Here is a 26,597-nt window from a genome sequence, read left to right as displayed (position 1 = left end):
TGAAAATTACATTCATCTTTCTTGAAATAAAAATATGTACTATTGTCAGAATACCCTTTTCACTTTTATGATATAACGAGTTGATTTTTTTTTGCTGCCAACAAGAATTGAATATGAATTGATTTATGTAAAATAAGCATTTGTGTAAATTTGAAATAGATTAAAGTTGTGGTTTTTAATACGAAAGAGATGACCTTGAGATATAAGTTTAAGAAATATATTTTCCAAATTTTTGTTCTTAATTAGAGAAATTAATTCTATTTTGAAGACATTTTGAACATTTTCTGACTCTGAGGGAGGTTTGTATTAATTTTCATGACGGGTATTTGAGCACCTCACATAAGAGGGAAGAGCTATTGTTTACTGTTAGAAGCATAATTCTAAAAATTATAACGCCTGTTGTTATTTTTTCATATTCTTGATTCTTGATGTTACGCTGTCCAGGCCCCTTACCAGAAGAAGTTGATTGACCCGAGCCTTCTTGCACCGGCTGAGATAGATTGGCTAGACTCTTATCATTCCAAATGTAGGGACATGCTAGCGCCATACCTGAGTGAAGCTGAAAAAGAATGGCTGAAGAAGGCCACTGAACCTATCAGTGTGTGAACTATGTATTTGGAATTTCAGCATCAAACTTGCTTCTTCTTAGCTTGTCTGCTATGTTCCCTCGAGTAATTATCTATTATTATTGGGAGTTTATGTGCATTACATGCTGACTGGCTTACCGTCCAGCGTCAGTTCTATTTCTATTTTAGTGTAAGGTGGTTTATTGTAGATAAGATGAACCATTTCAGCTTTGCCAGGTGAAGGAAATATTGTTCTGAGATAATTTAACCCTGCAGCTCACGATATGATTTGAGGCATGTTAAGCCTTTAGACCGCGTTGATGGTTCTTTATTGCATAGTGACACTACAGAAGGAAAGTTTAGGGTCAGTATCGTATGGATATAATTGGCATGATTTGGCATTGGGTGATGGGTGGAGAAGTGAAGCTTTTAAGAAAATAATTGACAGATCACACTTGCAAAATGACGTGTCCTTCGAATGGATCTCGATTCAAGGGTGTTTGTCTGAAAGTACTCTTTAAAAATATTTTTATATAAATCGAGATAATTTTTTTTATATAATTATTTTGTATGTCGTAAAATTATTTTTAAAATTATGATTTAGTTTTCATTCAAACACTCTCTCTAAGGCGCTCTCGCATGTGGGAGGAAGAGTTTAAACAACTTTGTTTTGAGTTGCTAAGGGGAATTTGAGTTGTGAAAATGCAATTGATCATGGCTTTTTTTTTTTGTTAAAGTATATTTTTAGTCCTTTAATTTTATATAAGGTTTTATTTTGGTCTTTTAACTTTAAAAAGTAAATTTTTAGTTTTTTAACCCTCAAACTATAAATAAAAAATGATGATATTGAGCTTTTGAATACTGATAAAACATTACTAAATGCTAGCACATTAAGTTTAATATTCAAAACAACTATGATTGTTACAAAAAAGAAGTATCATTTAAGACTAATAATTTTAGAATTAAATAATTAAAAATATACTTTTTAAAGTTGAAAGACTAAATTGAAACCTTATATAACCAAATATATACTTTAGTTTTTTTTTTACTTTGAAAAAAATTTAAGTGAATTAGTCCTAGGAGTCACAGTCGTTTTTTTAATTATTGTCTTCACAGTTCACACCCATTTCCAGCCTAATTACGGACCAGCATTTGAGGAATATTATGGAGGCTTCGATGTCGAGGTGAATGGTTTTGCCACTAAGACGGCGACTATACCACAAACATTAATGTTTCCTTCGGAAATAATGCACAATTTTTTCAAATTTGCACACATCTTTTTCTATGGTAAGATAATCTTATTCGAGGTGTAATGATGACTAGAACTAACTTGATGAAGAACCAGCTTTTTTAACTAAATGCAATCCTCCTTGGTAATTAACGCATAGTGCATTTTAGTTATACAAGACTTTACTGTTCCCCCGACTCTTGCTTGATGAGAATTTCTTGCAATGTGCAGAACTATTAATAATGCTCCACATGAGTAGAATTTACAGAGATGACAGAGTTCTTGATTGTAAGCTTCCATTAGCTGAACACAACGACATTGTGAACCAAATGTGGTCAGCCGAACTCACTTTTGAACAAAACACGGTTTTTAAAATCACAATGATTTAAACTTACGTTTGTCCAACCGAATTCAAACGGCATTTTGTCGGGCTACAGTCTTGAAGTCAACGACTCAATTTCGGTGCCATGTGCCACGAGGGAAAAATAACTGAGATTTGATTTGATTTTTTCTTTTCTACCATTTAAATCTCCCGCTCACGAACACAACAAAATCCTACGTCATCATGAAATGGAGAACATGGGGCTTAACATGTTCATATTGATTTAAACCGAGTTCGACAAAGCTATAGCTCTAGTATATTCTAGCATCTCTGATGTGGGAACTGATCATTTTGAACCACACGCAGAGAGACGATCGATAAAGACTCCTGCAAAGAGGCTGCCTGAATGAAAAGGCACAAACTAGACGAAAAAGCATGATTACTATAGCGATATTTTTTTTTTGGGGCCTAAATATGGATGTCTTTGAAGCCCCAGCTAGCAGACTTTTCCATTCATTTGATGGTTGAGACAGTGTCTGGTCATTCTACATAGTGACTGGTGAGAAGCCCCAAGCTGAGAGAGCGATTTCTCTGCACTCAACATCAGCTCCCTCGCTCTTCCCCTCATCGTCTTCCCTTCTTTCTCCCTCATTACTCTCCTCACCACCTTTCCTATCTCCTCCCTTGGCACCGCCGCTCCCTCCGGCCCTTTCATCCTCACGGCCACCTCAAGCTCCGCCGACAACATGCAGGCATTCATCTTCTGCTCTGCATACAGCGGCCACGCTACCATGGCCACTCCATGCACCACGCTCTCCAGCGTCGAGTTCCAACCACAGTGCGTCACGAATCCCCCTACCGAAGGGTGTCCCAATATCTCCGCCTGTGGGGCCCACATGGGGACCACCCACCCCACCCCGTGGTTCCTCCTCGCAAACCCCTCCGGCAAGTAATCCATGCACTCTTCTCGACCCTTCACGACATCAAAAAACGAGCCGCTAGCATCCTCTTCCTTGGGAGGCCGCACCACCCAAACAAACCTCTGCTCGCTCAGCTCCAGTCCCCAAGCCAGCTCCGTGATTTGAGCCGCCGACAGTGTTCCCCCGCTTCCGAACGATACGTAAATAACCGACTCCATTGGTTGATCGTCAAGCCACCGCAAAACCTCGTCTTTATGGTTGGCTTTCGAGTCGATGCTTCTCACCAAGGGCCCTACAAAATACACCGGACCTTTTGTGATCCCCCCTAAAATGTCTTTATCCATCAGTGCCTTTACGGTAGTCGGCTCTAGATCTTGCCACGTGTTCACCAGAATCCCGTCGGCGGATATTATGTCTTGCGCCGCCTTCAGAAAACCCTCGTACATCCACCCACCCCGGCGCAGGAACGGCTCGAGCGTGTCCTCAAAGGGAACCGGTTTGCAACCCGGGATCCGCAGCGGTTCGCGGTGGTTAACGTGCCTGTCTTCCATTTCCTTGTCGATGACAGGCAGATATATCGTTGCCGCGGCAAACCAAGCGTTGCAGGTGAATAACACGTAAGTCAACATCCGGAACTCGCGCGCCATGGGAAATGCTAGGGTACCAAAGATGTCCACGATAAGAACTATGGGACGAGGGTTCATCGATAAGATGGAAGAATGCAAAAGAGGGAGGGACCGAATCATGGTGAAGTTCATTCGAGCTTCTAGAGGAGGGTTAGGGCCAAGTTCTGTGGAGACATCTACAGGAGGGAATATAACAATGTTGAGGGAGGGTAGGTTCGAAGTGGATTTTAGGATGAGAGAGCGTGCGGTGGAGGAATCGGTGGTTACGACAAAGACGGTGACGAGAAAGTCATGATGGGTGTGGAGGCGCTTGGCGAGCTCGATCGCCGGAATGAGGTGGCCCATACCAGGGCTGGCAAGAAGGGCTGCGTGAGGTTTATTTGCCATTTACACAGCTAATACTTAGTCGTTCTCGTGGTATGCCTTAAAACCACAGCTACCTTCTCTTGCTTTTCATACATAGGTGGGAATGAGCGTGATGAGCAAATTTCCTCCGAATATTCGCAACTCAAGTCAATGGCCGCCAGCCATAGTTACTCCTCCTGCACAATTATTATTATTATTATATTATATTATATTATATTCATATATGTATGTTTGAAAACGCTTGAGGATCAGACAGGGCACGTTATTGCCAGATCAACTGATCAAGTACCGTCAGAAAGGTGGCAGTCTTTTTTTTTTTTTTTTGGACTCAAGAAAGGTGGCAGTCTGGCAGATGAGAACCAAAGCGCGCGCCGTAATTAACCGAAATTTATGGATGAAGTCCCACGGAAACGGCTCTAATTAACTACAGGGATTTTATTTTGTACGCCTGCGAGTGATCTTCGATGTGTTTCTCCCACTCTTTAATTTGAATATTCAATAGAGAAATCAAGTGAATGGCCAGCCAAGGTTGATTAATTAGTAGCTATACATACATTATACATATATGCCGTATACTTCAATCGCCTATCGGTCATGATAATGCGCTAATTACATAATACTCCCTCGGTTGAAAGGGATGTTTTGTTGAAAATGTTAATGTTGAGAAGCTGAGAAGGTATATGAGTGAGAGGCTTTCAATTAAATGATTGAGTAATCTATGTTACCGTTGTCAGATGCGGTGCCTCATTAATTGGTGCATTAGCTAAAATAAAAGGTGAATTCATAAAAAGAAATTTGAGATTAAATATTTAGAATTTAATAATTTTAAACTTAATTTTTCACTAAAATAAATGCGTCTCTGCTCTCTCATGCTGCTTCATAGGTGCCTATACAAAAGCCGTGTTGTATTTATTTGGCTTTGGGCCCCAACATAATTGTTTGTACCGCATCTGTAATTATTTGTCCGGAATCACCACCACCCTTGAATGCAAAGGTAGGCGTACATACCAGAATCGACCGGGGTTATTTTTGGAAGATTATTATTTTACTTGATGCGTTCAAGTAGATTTTTTAAGCCGTTGTCGCCGGTAAGCAGAGGCAATTAATTCGCGTTAAGCAATGGTAGATCATTTCCACTATGGCTGTTTATATTATATTATTAGTTGTGTAAGTCCGTAACTCATTCTGACATTTACACACTAAGAAAGACATTAAATTGATAAATTTTTTTAAATTTATTTTTATTAAAAAAATTTTCCTGCACTTACAAATCACTCTTACATATCTCTTATCTTTTTCTTTTTCCAGCAAGAATCAAATAAAGACAAAATAAGAAAGTAATCATAAATATCCTCCAAGTTATTTATATTCAGGACCATTTTTTTTTAACAAATGACTAATAATAAAGGTCAAAGTAATATTGTTTTAAAAGGTTAAAATGCATTCAACTTTAAAATATTATGTTGTAATTTTTGCTTATAATAATGTAATAAAAATGGTGGAATCTCACCTTTAATTTAACCGCCACAGGCGTCCGTCAGAAGTTGACATTAACCATTTCAATTTTTTGACTAGCTATGCTCTCTCTCTCTATCTTATCCCTTTCACCCTCCCTCTCTTATTCATAAAGTTGGCAAACAATGTTCACATGTTTAGGGCGTGTTTGGAAGTTATTTTTTTTCGATCTGACTTTTACATAAGTTAGATTAGATAAAAGTCAGATAGAGTGATGTGAGTTATGTTTGCATTAACTTTTGTAGGAAAGTCAGTTTGAAAAGCTAAAATTTATTTGGATAAATGATAAAAAAAAGTAAGTTTAGATACAAAATAATTGAAAAAGACATAAATTTTATTAAGTAATATGATAATAGTAAGTTCTAAGCAATAAAATAAAAACAAAAAGATATCTTTTTTTTACAAAAAAAAATAAACATTAAGTAAATAAATGAAAAAATAGCATGGTACTTTTTTTCCCCTTCAATTTTACGTTAGTATTTACTGTTGCAATAATTTATGTTCAGTATTTACTAAAAAAAATATTATCTTTAATTTATTGTTCCATTTTTATATTATAGCATGTGAATGTCAAAAAAAAAACTGTTCATGTCTAATATCATCATCTCTTCTCTTTCTTCTTTTCTTCTGTCTTGCACACCCTACCGTCCCTCACCCCCAACCGCTCCTCACTCTAAAAGCAAAAAAAATAGCTTCTGCCCAACAGTTTATTAGACCCTATAAGCCAATCACAAAAAGAAGTCAATCCAAAACAATTTCAAAATCCCAAAAGTAACTTTTACTGGTAGAGATGCACGTTTAGATCACGAAACGCGATGCCAAACACATCCTTAACCAGTTTCCGCCGTGTCGGTAGTCAAACAAAGCAATGGGTTTTCAAGGTTTAAATCAATCTTTTCTTGGGAATCCCCCTGTGCTTGTTAATCAAAAGAGATGGGTAAAGCCCAAAAAGGCCTCAAATTTGCAGTCACATGAAGAACCTCATCACCGCCAAAGCAATTTAATAAATAAAAAAAAAGATGTGCTAAGTCCCATCACCCATGAGCTCCGCCTTGCAAGTTGCAACACCGCCGTCACTCTCTGCCAAATCCCATCTTCTTCTGACAACGTTTCTCTCTCCTCCCTTCTCTTGCAACTATGGATCTTATCCCACCCACTGCCACGGCCATCCGCACCAGCAACACTCTCTAGCGAGCTTCTTTCCAACGCCAAAGTGGTTGCTTCGGCAGCCCAATGCATTTTCCGCCATGAATCTCACGAAGTCGACAAGGCCCAGCTCGCCCATGTCGCCGGTGATCTTCTTGAGGCAGCTTGTCACCGCGGCAAAATGGAAGACAAGTCCTTTGGGAAGTACGCTGACAAGGCCGATGATTACCTCCATAAGTACGGCAGCTCCTCCCACAACGCCGTCGACGACGTACATTCGGACCATCTGACCGCCGCCAGCTTGCACTCCACAAGACCGTATCATCAGTCACACAGGCACGAGGATTACTTGAAGATGGCTCAAGGTTCTTGGGATCGGGGCTCGAAAGCTGATTCTCACTAGTTAAACGAGCTCAGTCGGGAAGCGGCGGCGGCGGCGGCTATGAGGATTACTTGAAGTTGGCTCAACGCTTCTAGAAAAAGTGATGGATTTGTTTACGTAAACTCGGTGTGCAGTTTGAGAGTGGCGAAAGAACTTAATGAACTACTGATGGAGGGACGAGGGTGAGAAAGATGAGATGCAGGGGATAAAAGACAGCATGGTTACTCAGAATTAAAACAATTACTTCTAACCGACGTTTGGGGCTGTTAAATTAACGGTGAGATTGCACCATTTGATTACAGTAAAGGTGGTCTACCTTAACTCGTATTCTCTACTTCTATTCAATATCTATCGAAAATTTAGGGTAGTTGTTGATTTTATTTCCTATGTAGCATCTCTAAATTATTGGGTCGGGTACCCAATGGAAAATAGAGCAGCCACTGGAGCGTGGTCAGAACTCAGAACCAACGCTTCTCCTCATACATTGTAGTTATGAGAATTAATATTTAGAACCGGGAGAGTATTTAAGAAAAAGGCTATTGTTATGAGAATTAATATCTGACATTTTCACGACCCTTCTTTAACTGTGGCGGGGATTTTATTGTGAATTGATTGGATATCAAGTAAAAATAAAATCTCCGGCACTGCAACTAGAATCATATGTATGCTCGAATTATATAGTTAGTTTTTCTTTAAACTCGAATTCCAACCAGTCAGTGTAAACTGATACAAAAACCTATACATTTGTTCTCCTTAAAATGCAAATCCCTTTCAGTAGTGAAACCCATTAGCTTGTCTTTTTGCTCATTGCAATCAGTACACGTCATAGAAAAAAATAGACTATTTTCCTTATATTTTCTAATTTCTATATTGACTGTGTCAGCACCTGCAAGTCAAGGGGTGTACCGAGATACTATAAATCTGATGGAGGAGAACAAGAAGCAAACGGCGGACGTGTGGTGGAGACCAGAGAGGACGAGCGGTATGAAAAGCAAAACCTGTTAAGGAAGCTACGAAAGATAAGAGAGGGGGGAGACAAGTATTATTTGTCAATGGGTAAAGCCTCTTGCATGCCACATCATCTCTTATCATCGCGTTTCACCGCGTGTAGGGAAACGGAAGGACTATTGGACTAATCCTTTTAGCCTAACAAACTATAAGAATCCAGTAAAAAGAAATAAAAATATAACAACCTAATTCAAAATTATCCAATACAATTATAAAGACTGACAGATTAATTGTTTCTAAAATATAATAAATATTATCAAGTAATGATGAGATTGTCGCTTTTGAAACAGGGAACCTCTATTGGGTTGGAGTGGGTGTTTGGATTAATTTTTTAGAAATAATTTTATAATTTATGAAGTAAGTATATAAAAAAAATTATTTCATGAAAATAATTTTAAGATGCTAAAACAAAAACCTCTTAACAAGTGTACGTGAGTGTAAAAAGAGTCTGAGAATGTTTTTTTCCCCCTTTGCCATCAAAGTCTTTGAGAATGTTGCTTCTTATGATACTAATAATATTTGAATATTTTAACCCGACAGTATTATATTGAATTTAAGATCATTAGATGAAAAAAAGGTATGTGTGATCAATATTATATTTTTTGTTCGCGTAAAAGAGAAAGAAAAGGAAAAATTGCAATAAGGTTCTACCCAAGGAAATTAAATACAAAAAAGTTCCTTAAAATTATCAAATTATTTTAAAATCCCAAAGGATCTCATTGCAATAAATTTTATTTGTTTAATTACTAAATTACTCTTTTTTTTTTTTAAGTTTGTATTGACAATTAAAAAAGTAGTCGTTGACAACTTAAGGTATAAGGATTGACAACTATCACGGCAGGCATGGATAACTCATACATTACATTTTGTGATTTGTTGAGAAAATGTGTTGTCAGTGCTTGCTGCGATAGTTGTCAATCCTTACACTTTAAATTGTTAACGATTACTCTTTCAGTTATCAATACAAATTTAAAAAAAGAGACAATTTGGTAATTAAACAAATAAATTTTCTTGTAATAAGATCTCTTGAGACTTCAGAATAATTTGATAATTTAAAAAAAAAATTGCATTTAATTCTCTTAGATAGGATCTTGTTACAATTTTCCTAAAAGAAAACTACTCCCCTCACAAATCAAACGGGGTCCTCGGATATCCACTATCCAGGGATATCATCAGTAAGAAAGAAGGAAGAAACTAACCTGGCGTTTAATTTGGAATGAAGTTTATCATCGTTTAATTTCCTACTAAACAAAAATACTACCATTTACCTACTCGTTAAGTAGGCGGATTATTATTATTTTGCCAGTGAAGTAGGTGGATTATTTTGACGCGTGTGATTTGAACCAATATAGTTAAATAATAAGAAAATAGATAAATACTACATTCGGTCTTTAATATAAGAATATGTTTGACTTATATTTCATTCCTAAATATAAAACCCTAATTTATTTTGTTTCTCATATTTATCTATTTTTTTAAGATAATTCTTACAATAATAGTAGTTTTAGTCAATACATTTATTTAGTAAGGATATTTTTAAAAAAATAATATTTATTTATTACAAATAACTAATTTAACTAATTTTTCTAATCTATTTAAATTAGTTAAATAGTTTTTATATTAGTAGTAATTTATTTCCCGTCGTGTGAAAGCCAAGAAACCAATTTTCTAGTTTTGAAAGACAAGTGAATAAAAAGCAATTTTTCTCTCTATTTTTTTTTTTAATACACTGCCATTACTCCCATCAGTGACAATCTAATATTTGACGTTTCCGGCGGGAAAAACAATTTTCCAAAGTCAACGTCTGCTCTGTTCGATATATATTCATGAAGAGCCCCGCTCCCGATGTGGACGTTATGTCTTTATATATCTTGAATGCTGTGAGGGGCATAAATTCGGCCACACGCAAGTATGCACTACTTGCCGTCTTGCCTACGCAAAGTAAGAATGCCTTGTTATTTTATCAGCCGATAAATACGACTCCACTTTTTGTCTTCTTTTTCCCAATACTAGGAGGCCAGAGAGGATAAACAGAGAGAGTCTAGGTGACGAGCCTGTATGTTGAAAGCGATGCAGTAGACATTTACGGAGATCCACTGAAGACAGGCAACATCTGACATTCTAGGACAATCAAACTCAAATATTTTAAATATGAAATTGAAAACCAAAGCGAAACGGAAGCGCAAATATATTATCAAATATCAAAGCTGACGGCGACAGAGGCAGCAGAAGAAGACAAATGCCTAATTTGGTTTGTGGAGACGGTGCCAGCTTGCCACGCATTGTTCCGCGACGTCGTCCAGGGCAGTGCGAGACGAGCCGCCCCTCTTCGTAGCCATGGCTGCCCTCTCCTTCACCTCTCTCGCTCTCTCCCTTATGGGGTTAGGCTTCCCCTCCATTATCTCCCTCAACATGCTCGCTATCTCCTCCCTTCCTACCACCTTCTTCGCCGGCAACACCTTAGGCCTCACCCCCACCCTCAACTCCTCCGCCAGCAGCGTCGCGTTCATCCTCTGCTCTGCGTATAACGGCCAGCAGATCATCGGCACGCCGTTCGTTATGCTCTCCAGAGACGAGCTCCACCCACAATGCGACATGAATCCCCCCACCGATGGATGCCTCAATATGCGTGCTTGGGCCGCCCATTGTGGAATTAATCTCCCCATTTTCCGCGTTCTCTCTTTGAACCCTTCTGGCAAATAATTTGAAGGATCATCGTCCTCACGGCTGCCGTCCCCGGTGCTAAAGAACGCTGAGTCTGCGCGCCCTCTGTTTGGCGGACGCACCACCCACATAAATCTCAACCGGCTTAACTCCAAACCCCACGCAACCTCTATGGTCTGCTCATGCGAAAGCGTGCCACCACTCCCAAACGAGACGTAAACCACCGACTCACTGGGTTGCTGATCCAGCCACCCCAGCAACTCTATGGTTGAACTCGAGGGAGGTTCTGGCTCCCTCACCAGTGGTCCAATGGCATACACTGGAACTTTCAGCAACCCGCCCAATAAATTCTCGTCTCTCAGTGATTCAAGGTCTTTGTGTTGGAGTTCTTCCCACGTGTTCACCAATATCCCGTCGCCTTTTCGCACCCCCATCCCTATGCCGATGTACTCCTCATAATTCCGAGTGTTCCGGTCCAGCATGGGATCAACCACGTCTTCAGGACGAATTGGACTGCAACCTGGGATTTCGAGCGGTTCTTTCTGATCTACGAACTGGCATTGCACTTGCTTATCCAGGATGGGAGAGTATAAAGTCAGGGAGAAAAACCAGGCATTGGAAGCAACGTAAACGTACTTGAGCATGCGGAACTCTTCGGCTATGGACAAACATTCGGAACAGAAGATATCGACTACGAGCACAGAAGGAGGGGGGGCCATGTTAGAAAGCGCAGATCGAACAGCGCCCTTGGTTTCACGCATGACGACGCAGAGGCGTTCGACGATGGCAGCTTGGTTTTCGAGAAGGCCAGAGACGTCTGCAGGTGGGATTTCGAGGAAATCACAGAAGTTGATGGAGGAGATGGCTGATTTCAGAATGTGGGATTCGGCTTCGGAGGTTTGGGAAGTAACGGCGAGGATTGTGACCTTGAAACCGTGGTGGAGGGCAAGGAGCTTCCCCAGCTCAATCACAGGGATCAGATGGCCGAGGCCTGGGCTAGAAAGCAGAGCTACATGCAGCTTATGCATGGTCTCCGCACTGTGAGATTAGAGCTACGGAGCTAATGTTGAGTACGTAGTTGCGGCTGCAAGGAAGCCCTCGACATGAATTCATTTGGCTTTTGGGGTGGCTAGAGAGGATATATATACCCCCACCCCCCAAATGATTTGGCATAAAATATAAGTAATTTGAAGAGTTATTAATGCTTCCCCTCCCCACCCAAAAAAAAAAAAAAGATTTGGTATAAAATATAAATAATTTAAAGAGTTATTAATGTTTATTTATCAATTTTATTCCTACAACTAATACTGAAATATACTCATTGTATTCTTCTCTCTTGTTTGCACAGCTTCATTTAATATGGGTAAAGTTGTAAAAAAAATTCAATTTGAAGCACATTTAGTAAATTAAGTACCATTTCATTTTATTTATTTAGGACTGACTTGGGTAACAAAAGCATCATGCGTGCATGGGCCCCTCCCATGTTTTCCCCCTCGATCGACTTATTCGAGCCCGTATTTTAAAATAGGACAATGAGGGGGAAAATGAATATTAGCTGCAGGCTTGAGGTTTAACTCTCTCCCAAATTGGGCTACAACTCAGAATAAATCAACACTAACTCCCGTCCTAATTATAAGAACTTTTTTATAGATTGTAAATGAAGTTTTATAATTAAAACTGGAGGTAAAACTATCATAGAAGATATTGTTTCTTCGATTGGAGGGCTTAGCGTTGGAGAACAAAAAATGAGGGAAGATTAATAATGTTTTCAAATGTTGTAAATGTACAGCCTCTTAAACAAGTCAACCTTCCACTTTATGGTGATGTCCTGGAAAGTAATACAAGCATCTTCAAAGCTATGGTGATCATCAAATAGAAATCCCCCCGGGGGGGGACTAAATTGAAAGAAAATTTCACAACATGATCAAGGCGGCGGAATGAGAAGAGATTCTATCATATGGAGTCAAATTTGGAACAAAGTGCTTGAAAAATATGGATTGGACTAGCACAACGCTGGAACAGTACAGAACCTCTTAAGTCTTAACAAGTCGCTGACTGCGTGGCAGGATATTTCAGAAAGCGGAAAGGTAGATTATTGTAAATAAAGTAGAAAACGGAGCATTCACATCAGACTGGTGATCATAGTGCCGCTTATTGGATTTGGTGAGCCATCATTTTGTGAGATAAGCGACAAAAACTCGAGAGAGACTTGAATTATACGCAAACAACACGATTGATCCAGTAATTAAGTATGCTTTTTGCTTAATTAGACCGTTCAATTAAGAACGACACGATGATCCTCATACGATGATTAGATGTACGATGAGCTAAGAGAATATGGATAATGGGTGAGATATATCAGAGCAGCGAGAGAGTATGCGCATGTGGTGTTAAATGTGACCTGTGTGTATGTCGTTTTTTGGAGCGTGCGAAATGAACTTGGCTTTTCGGTTCAAAGGTTCCCTATGGGGCGGAGCCATACGTAATCATAAGGAGGCCAATATAGAAAAAAACGTAGTATGTGATAATATATATATATATATATATATATATATAAAATTTGCATAGATCTGAGCACTGAAAATTAAGTACACCTATTTAATAGTTAGAGATCTCTCATCTCTCTCAGTCGTGCCCACGTATTTGATAACCGCCGTCATCCAAAAGCCTAAGCATGTAACCCTTCCCATACCTTATGGTGACACCTCTCAGTACTTGAGCAATATAAGAACAGGCGGCCGCGTCCGCACACATGTATGTATATGCGTATATAAGCTTTTGTTTGTCCTGGTCCGCTAATTTTAGTCTTCGTCGCTGGTCCAAAAAAAAAAAGTCTTCGTCATTCCCGTCACTAGTAAACCAATTAATATACTACTACTCGTATTAAATTCTAGCTTGCGTGCCGCTAAAATGAGTTAGAATGCCTAGCTATACGTAGGCGCTTTGCTCAGCAATAAAGGACGCCCTTGCATAACCTCTTGAACTATTTGTACCCCCGGGGGGGGGCCAAAACCCAAATTTTCCTTTTAGCGACAGAACTTTTCCATGTATTCGTAATTTGCGGTCTGATTAAAAAACATTTTGCTTCAGAGGAGAGCAGCGGTGACAGAACGTCCCAAATAATCACCTTGTGTGCAAAGCAAAACCCTGTGAAATCTTGCCTTCCATTACATCTGAAAACGACTTGTAAATCCTTCATTGGTTATATGTCCGCTGATTATATTCCATAACCACAGAAGTGTATCCATGGCTTCTTTCTTCGTCTGATACATGTTAATTCCCCTTGGTGATGGCAACGATAAAAACGTCAGAAACTGAAAACACAAACTGACTAACGATACTAAATAATGACTAAATTAATCCGCAAATCAAAACGTGTACGCATTTAATTAGTTCGCAAAGTGGGGAAGACGGTCGTGATTAGTGACGTTTTACATATAACAAGCAGGGATTCTAATTCTGAGAGGCCTAGGAAGTGTTGGAGGTGGGTTGGGATAATGTGATTGTCAAGCTCAAACTGGACAAAGGAGACTTCAATGGGGAACTGATCACTTGCGGGGCGACCATTCCCAGGAAGGGAAGAAGTAAGCTCTGTTGGATATATTTATGAAGTGGCCCCGACGTATATAATTGGCTCCTTCTCGGGGTAAATTATTCGGAGAGGGTGATTTTTTTTTTTGGCCCCCCCTTTTGTCCGGTTTTGTAAAATTTTTAGCAAGGAGGAGATTCTGACTAAAATGCCCCCTAATTGTTCGAACCTATCTGGCTCGTTCCTCTCTTTCCCCAGATCCAGATTTGTTCAGCCTAGATCGTCCCTTCCCTCTAGTGTTTCTTTGCTTCTGGTTTGTTTTCTCTTCCTTGTCCTTTCCTCTTTCACCGTCCGGTCTCTTCCTCAGTAACATCTCTCATTTATTTTCTCTCCACCCGTGATAATAATTACTACTACTATTCCAAAAAAAAAAACGTGTATATTATGATTACAATATATCGAACAATGAAAGCCATCCCATGTGTCATATATATAAAGTATAATTATGATTATACACTCATAATTATAACTATGAATTATAATTTTATTTTTTTTCTGCATTGATAGTTATGTTAGTATAACCCAGTATATTAAAAATATTCATAATTATATTTGTTAAACATTCATATGAACTGTAAAGTGTGGAAAAAACAACATGCAGCTTAAATAAAATAATAGCACAGTTATTTTTGTATACCCTACCTTCCCCTCCTGAGTCAAACAAGAAGGTATTGAAATCTTTCCTTCACATCCTTTTTTTCCTTCCATAAAATCACACGGATCCTTGAGAATAATTAATATTTTTATTCAATCGCTCTTTCCACCTCAACAAGAAAGATTTGAGATTTCTATTCTTTCAGGTTTCAAATAGAAGAGAGGACGCAACATCAGATAATCTCAACTATATGCAGTCAAAGAGATAATTAAGTAAGCTAATTAAACAAGGAAGCTGAAATATATATATTTTAAAAGGAAAGCCGAAGCCAAGGCTAACCCGTGACATAGCAAAACACGGACAAATTATCTTTGCGTCCTCTGTGACAGGAGATTTGACGATACATGAGAAACAGAGGGAGACGTTAAAACTGATTGGTGCTCGTGGGTCTCGCACTCAGCTGCCCTCGCACAGCACAGGTTCGCTACGTGGTCCAGCGCAGTGCGAGACAAACCGTCTCTCTCCATTGCTTTAGCTGCACTCTCCCTCAGCTCTCTCGCTCTCTCCCTTATGGGGTTAGGCTTCCCCTCCATTATCTCCCTCAACATGCTCGCTATCTCCTCCCTTCCTACCACCTTCTTCGCCGGCAACACCTTAGGCCTCACCCCCACCCTCAACTCCTCCGCCAGCAGCGTCGCGTTCATCCTCTGCTCTGCGTATAACGGCCAGCAGACCATCGGCACGCCGTTCGTTATGCTCTCCAGAGACGAGCTCCACCCACAATGCGACATGAATCCCCCCACCGATGGATGCCTCAATATGCTTGCTTGGGCCGCCCATTGTGGAATTAATCTCCCCATTTTCCGCGTTCTCTCTTTGAACCCTTCTGGCAAATAATTTGAAGGATCATCGTCCTCACGGCTGCCGTCCCCGGTGCTAAAGAACGCTGAGTCTGCGCGTCCTCTGTTTGGCGGACGCACCACCCACATAAATCTCAACCGGCTTAACTCCAAACCCCATGCAACCTCTATGGTCTGCTCATGCGAAAGCGTGCCACCGCTCCCAAACGAGACGTAAACCACCGACTCACTGGGTTGCTGATCCAGCCACCCCAGCAACCCTATGGTTGAACTCGAGGGAGGTTCTGGCTCCCTCACCAGTGGTCCAATGGCATACACTGGAACTTTCAGCAACCCGCCCAATAAATTCTCGTCTCTCAGTGATTCAAGGTCTTTGCGTTGGAGTTCTTCCCACGTGTTCACCAATATCCCGTCGCCTTTTCGCACCCCCATCCCTATGCCGATGTACTCCTGATATTGCCGGGTGTTCCGGTCCAGCATGGGATCAACCACGTCTTCAGGACGAAGCGGACTGCAACCTGGGATTTCGAACGGTTCTTTCTGATCTACGAACTGGCCTTGCACTTGCTTATCCAGGATGGGAGAGTATAAAGTCAGGGAGAAAAACCAGGCATTGGAAGCAACGTAAACGTACTTGAGCATGCGGAACTCTTCTGCTATGGACAAGCATTCAGAGCCGAAGATGTCAACTATGAGCACAGAAGGAGGGTGGGCCATGTTAGAAAGCACAGAACGAACAGCTCCCTTGGTTTCACGCATGACGACGCAGAGGCGTTCCACAATGGCAGCTTCATTCTCAAGAAGGCCAGAGAGGTCTGCGGGTGGGAGTTCGAGGAAGTCACAAAAGTTGATGGAGGAGATGGCTGATTTCAGAATGCGGGATTCGGCTTCGGAGGTCTGGGAAGTAATGGCGAGGATTGTGACCTTGAAACCGTGGCGGAGGACGAGGAGCTTTCCCAGCTCGATTGTGGGGATCAGATGGCCGAGGCCTGGGCTAGAAAGCAAAGCTACGTGGGGACGATGCATGATCTCCATGGATGGAATTGAAGAATCAAGTCTGTGGCGATAAGCTCATGAGAAGGAACTAAGGATGTCCCTAGAAGCTTCTTTATCGGACTGAGATATTTTGTACACAAGGTCGTTATTATTTGTAAACCATTCTTGATTTAATTTAAATTAAATGAATATCACAGATTTATGAGGGATTCTGATTGAAGCATCCTTGTCGGCAGAAGCACTGGAGGGCCTAGTTTTTTTTTTACAAGATAACATTTATTTTTATCTAAATATTTAATATTTTTTTTATTTTACCGCATATGTTCTCTTTTTTATTTATTTATTGTATTTTTAAATTATTATTTTTATTAATAAGGACATATTTAAAAAGAAAAAATATATGCCTTACATATTTATTATTTTAAATTAATTTTAACTAATTTTTTAATAAACATAAATAGACAAAATTTACTTGATATTTTGAACGAGAAGGAATAATTGTCTAATCGTTTGTTAAAAAAAAAAAAAAAGAAAAGTAATTGTACAGAAGTCTAATGGGGGCCATACGAGACGACATCAATTATTTGTTGATAACATTGGGTCATATGAATTTTATTGGATAAATTCATATTAATACATGGATGTAAATGGCATTATTTGTGGCCTCCATTCAATGATGAAATTCCAGCGTCGGTTTGGGTACTATTTTTTAGATATTCTGAAACGTAAACTAAACCTATTAAAATAATTAAAAATAAAACAAATCAAATCTGAATGATTCAAAAGGATGAGTTTTGGGTACATTCCCGGTAATGTTTTCGTTGCAATCCTTGCCATTTCAAATTAAATTTCCGTTCTCATCTCTCTTTCTTGCCAGTCAATTACTCTTTTGCTCAGAAAAAGTTTAAATGACAATTTTCTTATATCCGTCGTCATCAGGGTATATTAATGTTTTTTTAAGATTTGATATTTTTAAGTCTGGTAAGAAAATAAACTAGTTTGAATCAAAATATTTATTAAAATTTTTTAATATTCGTTATACTATGTTAGAATCATGAGCCGAATTTAGCATAATTTAAAAAGTTAGCGGTTCTGCATTGCTTAAATATGATTGGAATGTTGTAATTAATATTAGTGTTCTAACATGACGTACGCGATTGATTTATCCAGACACCGGGTCATGAAAAGCAGGCAAATGCAAGACTTTAATAGGGATGAGTTGGGTCAGATACTTGGAAAGAGCAGGTCATGTCTCCACTTGATAATGGCTACAAAGGGCGGAAGGCGAACAGGGTGAAGAGGACGCAGGGTGCAGAAGAGGAAGACAGAGCATGAAAGCTATGGATGAATATCCTTTTCTGGGAAACCAAAAAGGGATGGCCCCAGACGCCGACACCTACGAAAGGCCTCCAGCCTCTTCATTGATATTTCCAGAAACAAGTGCCAAAACCTTGATCTCCTCAACCTAACACTAGTTAATTACAATGTTAGCAGCGCATTAATTGTCCAATTCGGGTTCAATGTCCTGCCAAAAAGGGGGGAAATCTGAAGATTATTATATTACTATTAACAAACAGACAGGTCTTATCTCTGTCGAGGGTGCTGATGTCCTTGGCTGCAACCACTTGGATATGAACATCACTTTCGAGCTGCTCTAACAACGAGTGACGATCATTAAACTTAATTAGAAGCGACCTATTAATTACACCTATTTAATAGTTAGGGATCTCTCATCTCTCTCAGTCGTGCCCACGTATTTGATAACCGCCGTCATCCAAAAGCCTAAGCATGTAACCCCCTCATAACAGGCGGCCGTGTCCGCGCACATGTATGTATGCGTATATAAGATTTTATTTTTCCTGGTCCGCTCATTTTAGTCTTCGTCATTCCCTTCACCACGTAGACCAATTAATATACTACTCTTAAATTCTAGATTGCGTGCCGCTAAAATGAGTTAGAATGCCTAGCTATATGTAGGCGCTTTGCTCAGCAATAAAGGATGCGGGATGCCCTTGCATGACCTCTTGACCCCCCCCCCCCAAAAACCCAAATTTTACTTCTAACGACAGAACTTTTCCATGTATTCATAATTTGCGGCCTGATTAAAAAACATTTTACTTCAAACGAGAGCAACGGTGACAGAACATCCCAAATAATCACCTTGTTTGCAAAGCAAAACCCTTTGAAATCTTGCTTTCCATTACATCTGAAGACAATTTGTAAATCCTTCATTGGTTATGTGTCCGCTGATTATATTCCATAACCACAGAAGTGTACGTATCCATGGCTTCTTTCTTCGTCTGATACATGCTAATTCCCCTTGGTGATGGTAATGATAAAAACGTCAGAAACTGAAAACACAAACTGACTGATGATACTAATAATGACTAAATTAATCCGCCAATTAAAACGTGTGCGCATTTACTTAGTTGGCAAAGTGGGAAAGGCGGTCGTGATTGATGACGTTTTACATATCACAAGCAGGGATTCTAATTCTGAGAGGCTTAGGAGGTGTTGGAGGTGGATTGGGATAATGTGGTTGTCAAACTCAAACTGGATAAGGGAGACTTCAACTGGGGAACTGATCACTTGGGGCGCAATCATCCGCTGGAAGGGAAGAAGTGATTTGAACTTTTTTAGTCGTCTTAGATTAAATAAAAAATAAAACTAAATTATACAGTAAAGCACAATTTGAGTAGTGTTTTTTAAGGAGCTTTTTATTAATTTTTAAGTTAACTAAGTGACAAAAGAATTAAAAAGGAGGAGTTTGAAAAAAGATTTTTCTTAATAAAACTGATTATGAAAATAAAGAAATAAATCTAAGCTACCTTTTTATTGGTATTTTTAATAAAGAGAGAATGAAAAATTCAAAATTAGGTTTTAGAAAATTAGTTATGAGAATGCTTCTTGAAAACAGAATATAGCTATCCTTGCTTAATAAAAATATGGGAGAAAAATTAATACACTAACTTAAAAAGCAACCCCAAACATGGTTTGGGTCAGGTAAACTTAACACTTGACTATGCTAAACACTAGATAGTAATCAAATTATTAAGCTACTTTTAAAAGTCACCTGATGTGTAATTTAAATTGAGTTAATAAAACTTGTTTTCATTTCAAAGAACACTCACAGAGACACTCAATTGCAATACATCTTAATCATAAAATCCAACATCACATCAGATAAAATAATTGTAATGAATACAAAAGAAATATATATAAATTTAAATCCCAAATAATATAAGTCAAATTAAACTGCAAAAACCCAATTGACAAAAATTATAACGCATAATTTTAGTCTCCAAAATAAATAAAAAGAATCCTAATGTGGGAAAAATCTAATAAAATCTAAGAGAAAATTAATTAGAAAACTAAATACTCTCTTAATTGAAGCTCCAAGCTCAAGCTATTCCTCCATCTTTAAGAAGCATAATGGTTTTAGCCTCTCATGGCCCTAGAAGAATCTACAATATATTTAAAGCAATGAGAATCCATGGAGGCTATGGAAAGAGTGGGTGCGGAAAATTTCTGCAAAAAGAAACAAGAAATAGTGGAGGCCGAAGGTGATGATGATGGTTATGGAAAGAGATGGACGATGATAATGAAGCCTATGGAATAAGTGGACAGCATGCCATTATTGGTGAGGCGTGTTTTTGGTCGAAGGGAAGATATGAGAATTGAACGCGTGCGCAGCTTGTGATTGTGTGAGAACTAGTGTTGACAGTGAATATATGGCTATAAAGGGTATGAAGGTGTGGCTATAAAGGGTATGAAGGTGTGTGTCCGGTCTTAAAAGACTAGTCCTTGAAGGGTCAGGACCTAAAAGGATTGGCCCTTTAAAACTCCATACCTTAAAAGTATCATGTTATTCCTCAAACGTGTGGGCTCAGGGCCTAAAAAGGCCGATCTTTTTATGTTATTTTTTAAATGTAAATTATTTCCAATTATTTTGAAATAAAAAATAAAACAATAAAACATCTAAAAAATTTTATTCAAATTATAATATTAGTAAAATAAACTAATGATATACAGAGAAAAACATCAAACAATGATGAATTAGTATCCAAACTAAAACAAAAACAAATAAAATAAAGAAAGCAAAAAGATAAAAATTAAGCAACTAAAGACTAATAACGTCAATATGATTATTATCTTCATCTTCATCACCATCATTGGGATTAACAATAATTGATTGTTTGTCACTAGAGGTGAACTCTTCTTCAATGATATAAATATTAAGGTTTTTGTTTTCATCACTTTTGTCTAAAATAAAACTATGTAATAGTTATGAGTACAAATAAGAGTCTAAATATTTGCTAGAATAAGAAAATTTCTATACATTGTTAAGACATATGAACCGATAGTAAAGAAAGATTCACTAGTTACTATAGTGATTGAAAGGCTAAGAATATCAACTGTCATCATTAAAAGAATTGAAAATTAATCTTAATTGTCTTTCCACTAGTTCAAGACATCTAATTATTTTTAAGTATTAATTCTTCTAAATAAATTTCTAATTTAAACTTATCCATAAAAGACTAATCCATAATTGTATAAACATCTTGATAATTAAAAAAAATAGACGGGTTTAAAAGGGTTGGCTCTTTTATTTCTGAACCCTAAAGGATTAACCTTTTTAAACCCAATTTCATTTTTAACCCCTTAAGATACAAGTCCGATGCTTCACTTAAAAAGATTTAAATAGATTGGTAGGATAGGCTTAGCCTGTTTTGACCGCTCTAGGTGCGTGAGCGCAGGCTGCCAGTGACATTGCGGCCTCATACATATAGGGCGATTAGGATACTGGCGTGTCGTATGCGGCCTCAGTATATCTTGCCATTGATGGATTTAATATATATCCTGCTATCTTTTCAAAATCCGTGCCTTCCATCTATTGGGTCTTTTTCTTTTTTTTTAATTCTTTTTTTGTTTCAGCTTTTTTTTTTTTATGTTTATTTTCTTTTCTAAGATTTGTAAAAAATAAATTGAGATACTATTATAAAACTCAAAATCAGTTATTTAAAAAGAGATAAAAATATAATAAGATTTTGTATTAAATTTTTAATTTCATGTAATCAGTATTTAATTCAAAATATTCATAATCAATTTAAATTATTTCACTTGATAAATATCCTTAAAAACATCTCAAATAATATATTAAAAATCAAGATTTATCAAGAAGTAAAGTTAGAAGGACGACAAGTCGCCGTCAACGAGGATAAGGCGCGCCTTGTTTCACGTGTGGAAATTGTTAAAGTGGAAAATAATGTGGATAACGCAATGGCTATGCATATGCCAAGTGGCATCGGTCTCCATCTCATATTGACGCACGCTCTTCTGTTGGATATTCTTATGAAGCGGCCCCGACGCAATTGGCTCCTTCTCAGGGTAAATTCGGAGAGGTATTTTTTTGATCTGGGCCCTCCCTTTGTCCGGTTTTGTAAAATTTTTAGCAAGGAGGACATTATGACTAAAATGCCCCCTAATTGTTCGAACCTATCAAGCTCGTTCCGCTCTTTCCCCAGATCCAGATGTGTTCAGCCTAGATCGCCCCTTCCCCCTCCTGTCTCTATGCTTCTCGCTTGTTTTCTGGCTTTTCGAGCCAAATGCTATAAACAGTAATTTTAATTACCAGGATGCTATATTATGAAAATTATTTATCAGCATACGACATCTAAAATCGTTCAAGGCAAGTGCGATTTTTTTTAGTTAAAATATAGGTATCTTTTTATTGGAAGTAATCCTATTCGAGGTACTGTCGGGCACTAAATGTGAACACCTCTTTTAACGAAGACTCGAATCTTATTTCGTCACGTTGTGAGGGACTAACTCTTTCTGCTAGATCCAACTTCATAAGGTAAGTGCGATTTTCAAAATACGCAGAACTCGCTCTTTGAAAGAGCGAGTTCTGCAGCTTCATTTTTTCTTAAATAATTTTTTTGGGGTAAAAATGCCTGCCGCCTACTCCCTATGGCTTGACCCTCCCTCTCCGCACCGCATCCCACTCCCCTCAAACGTTTTCCTTCCCCCATCAATTTTTTCCTCATTCTCTTGAATACACATGCACACACATCACAAATTATTATAATCTTAATTTATATAAAATATAATATATTTAAAAACTAAAATTAAATAAATTGATTAATACATATAATTCTTACTATAAGACCCAGCTAACTAATTTAAAAAAATTAAAGATATTACTAAAAATACATGTAATATATTCTAAAGATACATATATGTTATAATTAAATAATTTAACAATTTTCTTAATCATATAAGATATGTTATAATTAAATAATTAAATAATTTTTTTAATCTTAAATTGATATATAAGATATGCTTGATAAGAATTTCTTGCAATGTGCAGAACTATTAATAATGCTCCACATGAGTAGAATTTACAGAGATGCCAGTTCTTGATTGTAAGCTTCTATGAGCTGAACACAACGATGTTGTGAACCAAAAATTGTGGTCACAAAATACGTTTTTTAAAATCACAATGATTTAAACTTACGTTTGTCCAACCCAATTCAAACGGCATTTTGTCGGGCTATAGTCTTGAAATTAACACCTCAATGGTCGGTGCCATGTACCCCGAAGGAAAAATAACTGAGATTTGATTTGATTTTTTCTTTTCTACCCTTTAAATCTTCCACTCATGGACACACCAAAATCCAACGTCATCATGAAATGGAGAAGACGGGGTTTAACATATTCATATTGATTTAAACTGAGTTTTACAAAGCTAACTGTAGTATATCCTAGCATCTCTGATGTAGGAACTGCTCATTTTGAGCTGCACGCAGAGAGATCGATAAGAACTTCCGCAAAGAGGTGCCTGAATGAAAAGGCACAAACTAGACGAAAAAGCATAATTATTATATCGATAACTTCTTTTTGCCTAAATATGGATGCCTATGAAGCCCCGGCTAGCAGACTTTTCCACTCATTTGATGGTTGAGACAGTGTCTGGTCATTCTACACAGTGACTGGTGAGAAGACCCAGCCTGAGAAAGCGCTTTCTCTGCACTCAACATCAGCTCCCTCACTCTTCCCCTCATCGTCTTCCCTTCTTTCTCCCCCATTACTCTCCTCACCACCTTCCCTATCTCCTCCCTTGGCACCGCCTCTCCCTCCGGCCCTTTCATCCTCACGGCCACCTCAAGCTCCGCCGACAACATGCAGGCATTCATCTTCTGCTCTGCATACAGCGGCCACGCCACCATGGCCACTCCATGCATCACGCTCTCCAGCGTCGAGTTCCAACCACAGTGCGTCACGAATCCCCTACCGAAGGGTGTCCCAATATCTCCGCCTGTGGGGCCCACATGGGGACCACCCACCCCACCCCGTGGTTCCTCCTCGCAAACCCCTCCGGCAAGTAATCCATGCACTCTTCTCGACCCTTCACGACATCAAAAAACGAGCCGCTAGCATCCTCTTCCTTGGGAGGCCGCACCACCCAAACAAACCTCTGCTCGCTCAGCTCCAGTCCCCAAGCCAGCTCCGTGATTTGAGCCGCCGACAGTGTTCCCCCGCTTCCGAACGATACGTAAATAACCGACTCCATTGGTTGATCGTCAAGCCACCGCAAAACCTCGTCTTTATGGTTGGCTTTCGGGTCGATGCTTCTCACCAAGGGCCCTACAAAATACACCGGACCTTTTGTGATCCCCCCTAAAATATCTTTATCCATCAGTGCCTTTACGGTAGTCGGCTCTAGATCTTGCCACGTGTTCACCAGAATCCCGTCGGCGGATATTATGTCTTGCGCCGCCTTCAGATAACCCTCGTACATCCGCCCACCCCGGTACAGGAACGGTTCGAGCGTGTCCTCAAAGGGAACCGGTTTGCAACCCGGGATACGCAGCGGTTCGCGGTGGTTAACGTGCCTGTCTTCCATTTCCTTGTCGATGACAGGCAGATATATCGTTGCCGCGGTAAACCATGCGTTGCAGGTGAATAACACGTAAGTCAACATCCCGAACTCGCGCGCCATGGGAAATGCCAGGGTGCCAAAGATGTCCACGATAAGAACTATGGGACGAGGGTTCATCGATAAGATGGAAGAATGTAAAAGAGGGAGGGACCGAATCATGGTGAAGTTAATTCGGGCTTCTAGAGGAGGGTTAGGGGCAAGTTCTGTGGAGACATCTACAGGAGGGAATACAACGATGTTGATGGAGGGGAGGTTCGAAGTGGATTTTAGGATGACAGAGGCGGTCGAGGAGTCGGCGGTTACGACAAAGACGGTGACGAGAAAGCCGTGATGGGTGTGGAGGCGCTTGGCGAGCTCGATCGCCGGAACGAGGTGGCCCATACCAGGGCTAGCGAGAAGGGCTGCGCGAGGTTTATTGACACTGCTGGTACTCGTTCGTTCCCGGGGTAAACCTTAAAACCAAAGCTACTTTCTCTTGCTTTTCATATATAGCGGAACTGGGGTGTTTATGGATAAGACTGGACAAGACGTATCCCTGCTTAATACTAGTATGCTGCATTTTGCAAGTCGTTGCATTTTGCAACCCGTTGCTCTGCCCAATCCATGAAAACCCTAACTATTTTGAATTGGATAATAACAGGCTGACTAGGGTAGGTTTCTAAGCCTAAATGGTGATATTTTGATAAAAAAGTTTTTAGTTAAAGCAAGGGTATCTCATGACAATTATAAAGAAATAAATACTTGACAAACAAATTCAACAAAGCAATAGTTTTGATTTACCTTAAATCGATATATCTTTTAATACAATCTTACAAACATGAACATACTCCCCTTGAATATGAAAATTTTTCCAGCATCAAACATACCACCCTAACCATCATATTAATTAGAGTATTTAATTATGCTTTAATTCTTTAAGACAGTGGTTTAATGTTTGGAAACATCAAAAGAGAAAATTATAATCAGTCCAACAATTCAAATTTATAAGGCTTATGTCATCGCCACCAACACTACAAATCCCCATTACTTATTCTAGCATTTCAGCACTTAAGGTAGCTCCAAGTAAAAAGATGACAGCACATTCACAAAATTAAATTCCGTATTCGAATAATATGCTCCCATAATTCGCATAACACCAAACAATGGCATTATATTTAATCACATGCCACGCTATTCATTATCTATATAAGTTTTGACCCATGTCCTTCTATGACTATTTCACTACAGCACTGTCTTTCCTTGCTAAATCAGATTTTAAACATCATCTTCCTCCCCAAAACATCTCAGTTGAATGAAATAAGGATGAGAGTCGTTAAATGGAGAAAAATAATATATATTATTGTATATATATCATATTATTATTATATATTCTTGGCAAAAAAACTTATTATATATATATCACGGGCATGGCCAAATGGGTAAGGCAGCATACCCTACCCGCAGCCCAGTCCTGCCAGTGATATACCCAGCCCAAAAATACTCTTTTTTTTTCTTTTTCTTTTGGGCTGCTTTTTTTTGGGCTAGGTTGGGCATGGCAATTTTTTTCAGACTTGGGTAGGTATACCGGGTTAGCATGCTTGATAAACACCTCTAGGCGGAACGGATGTTCGGGTGAGCATCATGAGCAACTTTCCTTTGAATATTCACAACTCAAGTCAATGGCCGACAGCCATAGTTACTTCTCCTACGCAATTATTATATTCTTAGTTTCGATTCTAAATATAAGAGCTAGTTGACTAATTTAAATAGATTAAGAAAAAAATTAAATTAGTTATTTGTAATAAATAGGTGATGTCTTTTTTAAAATGTCCTAACTAATCAAATGTATTGGATAGAACTACCTTGGAACAAAATACATAAATATGAGAGACA

At 38.9% G+C, this 26,597-nt stretch overlaps 4 protein-coding genes and 1 pseudogene across 6 annotated transcripts in view; 1 reads left to right on the top strand and 4 right to left on the bottom strand.

Moving 5' to 3' along the window:
• LOC114732506 (aminopeptidase P1) overlaps window positions 1-879 on the top strand; it is a 28,214-nt gene extending 27,335 nt beyond the window's left edge. For all 3 annotated transcript variants that reach the window (XM_028919783.1, XM_028919782.1, XM_028919784.1), the window contains one exon: window positions 445-879. In XM_028919783.1, coding sequence (XP_028775616.1) covers window positions 445-606 — 162 coding nt within the window. In that variant the 3' untranslated portion in view covers window positions 607-879. The remainder of the gene's footprint in view (window positions 1-444) is intronic.
• Window positions 880-2,612: 1,733 nt separating this feature from the next.
• On the bottom strand, window positions 2,613-4,051 carry LOC114732521 (UDP-glycosyltransferase 72E2-like). The gene has a single exon (XM_028919807.1). The coding sequence runs from the start codon at window positions 4,047-4,049 to the stop codon at window positions 2,613-2,615; it is 1,437 nt and encodes a 478-aa protein (XP_028775640.1). The 5' UTR covers window positions 4,050-4,051.
• Window positions 4,052-10,011: 5,960 nt separating this feature from the next.
• Window positions 10,012-12,002, bottom strand: LOC114732541 (anthocyanidin 3-O-glucosyltransferase 5-like). The gene has a single exon (XM_028919823.1). It carries the CDS (start codon window positions 11,769-11,771, stop codon window positions 10,323-10,325), a length of 1,449 nt encoding a protein of 482 aa, XP_028775656.1. The 5' UTR covers window positions 11,772-12,002; the 3' UTR covers window positions 10,012-10,322.
• A 3,193-nt stretch (window positions 12,003-15,195) lies between these two features.
• On the bottom strand, window positions 15,196-17,031 carry LOC114732539 (anthocyanidin 3-O-glucosyltransferase 5-like). Its single transcript, XM_028919821.1, has one exon. The coding sequence runs from the start codon at window positions 16,820-16,822 to the stop codon at window positions 15,293-15,295; it is 1,530 nt and encodes a 509-aa protein (XP_028775654.1). The 5' UTR covers window positions 16,823-17,031; the 3' UTR covers window positions 15,196-15,292.
• A 6,457-nt stretch (window positions 17,032-23,488) lies between these two features.
• Window positions 23,489-25,284, bottom strand: LOC114732520 (UDP-glycosyltransferase 72E2-like; annotated as a pseudogene).
• Window positions 25,285-26,597: the final 1,313 nt, after the last annotated feature.

The sequence above is a fragment of the Neltuma alba genome, unplaced genomic scaffold, assembly GCF_004799145.2.
Source record: "Neltuma alba isolate B1F8T4 unplaced genomic scaffold, ASM479914v2 tig00012917_pilon, whole genome shotgun sequence".
NCBI lineage: Eukaryota > Viridiplantae > Streptophyta > Magnoliopsida > Fabales > Fabaceae > Neltuma > Neltuma alba.
The sequence above is the reverse complement of the archived record's forward strand: the minus strand, read 5'-3'. Positions and strand labels throughout refer to the sequence as shown.

Bases quoted from the DNA above. Each gene is read 5' to 3' on its own strand.
- LOC114732521 (XM_028919807.1), bottom strand. From the start codon at position 4,049: ATGGCAAATAAACCTCACGCAGCCCTTCTTGCCAGCCCTGGTATGGGC.
- LOC114732541 (XM_028919823.1), bottom strand. From the start codon at position 11,771: ATGCATAAGCTGCATGTAGCTCTGCTTTCTAGCCCAGGCCTCGGCCAT.
- LOC114732539 (XM_028919821.1), bottom strand. From the start codon at position 16,822: ATGGAGATCATGCATCGTCCCCACGTAGCTTTGCTTTCTAGCCCAGGC.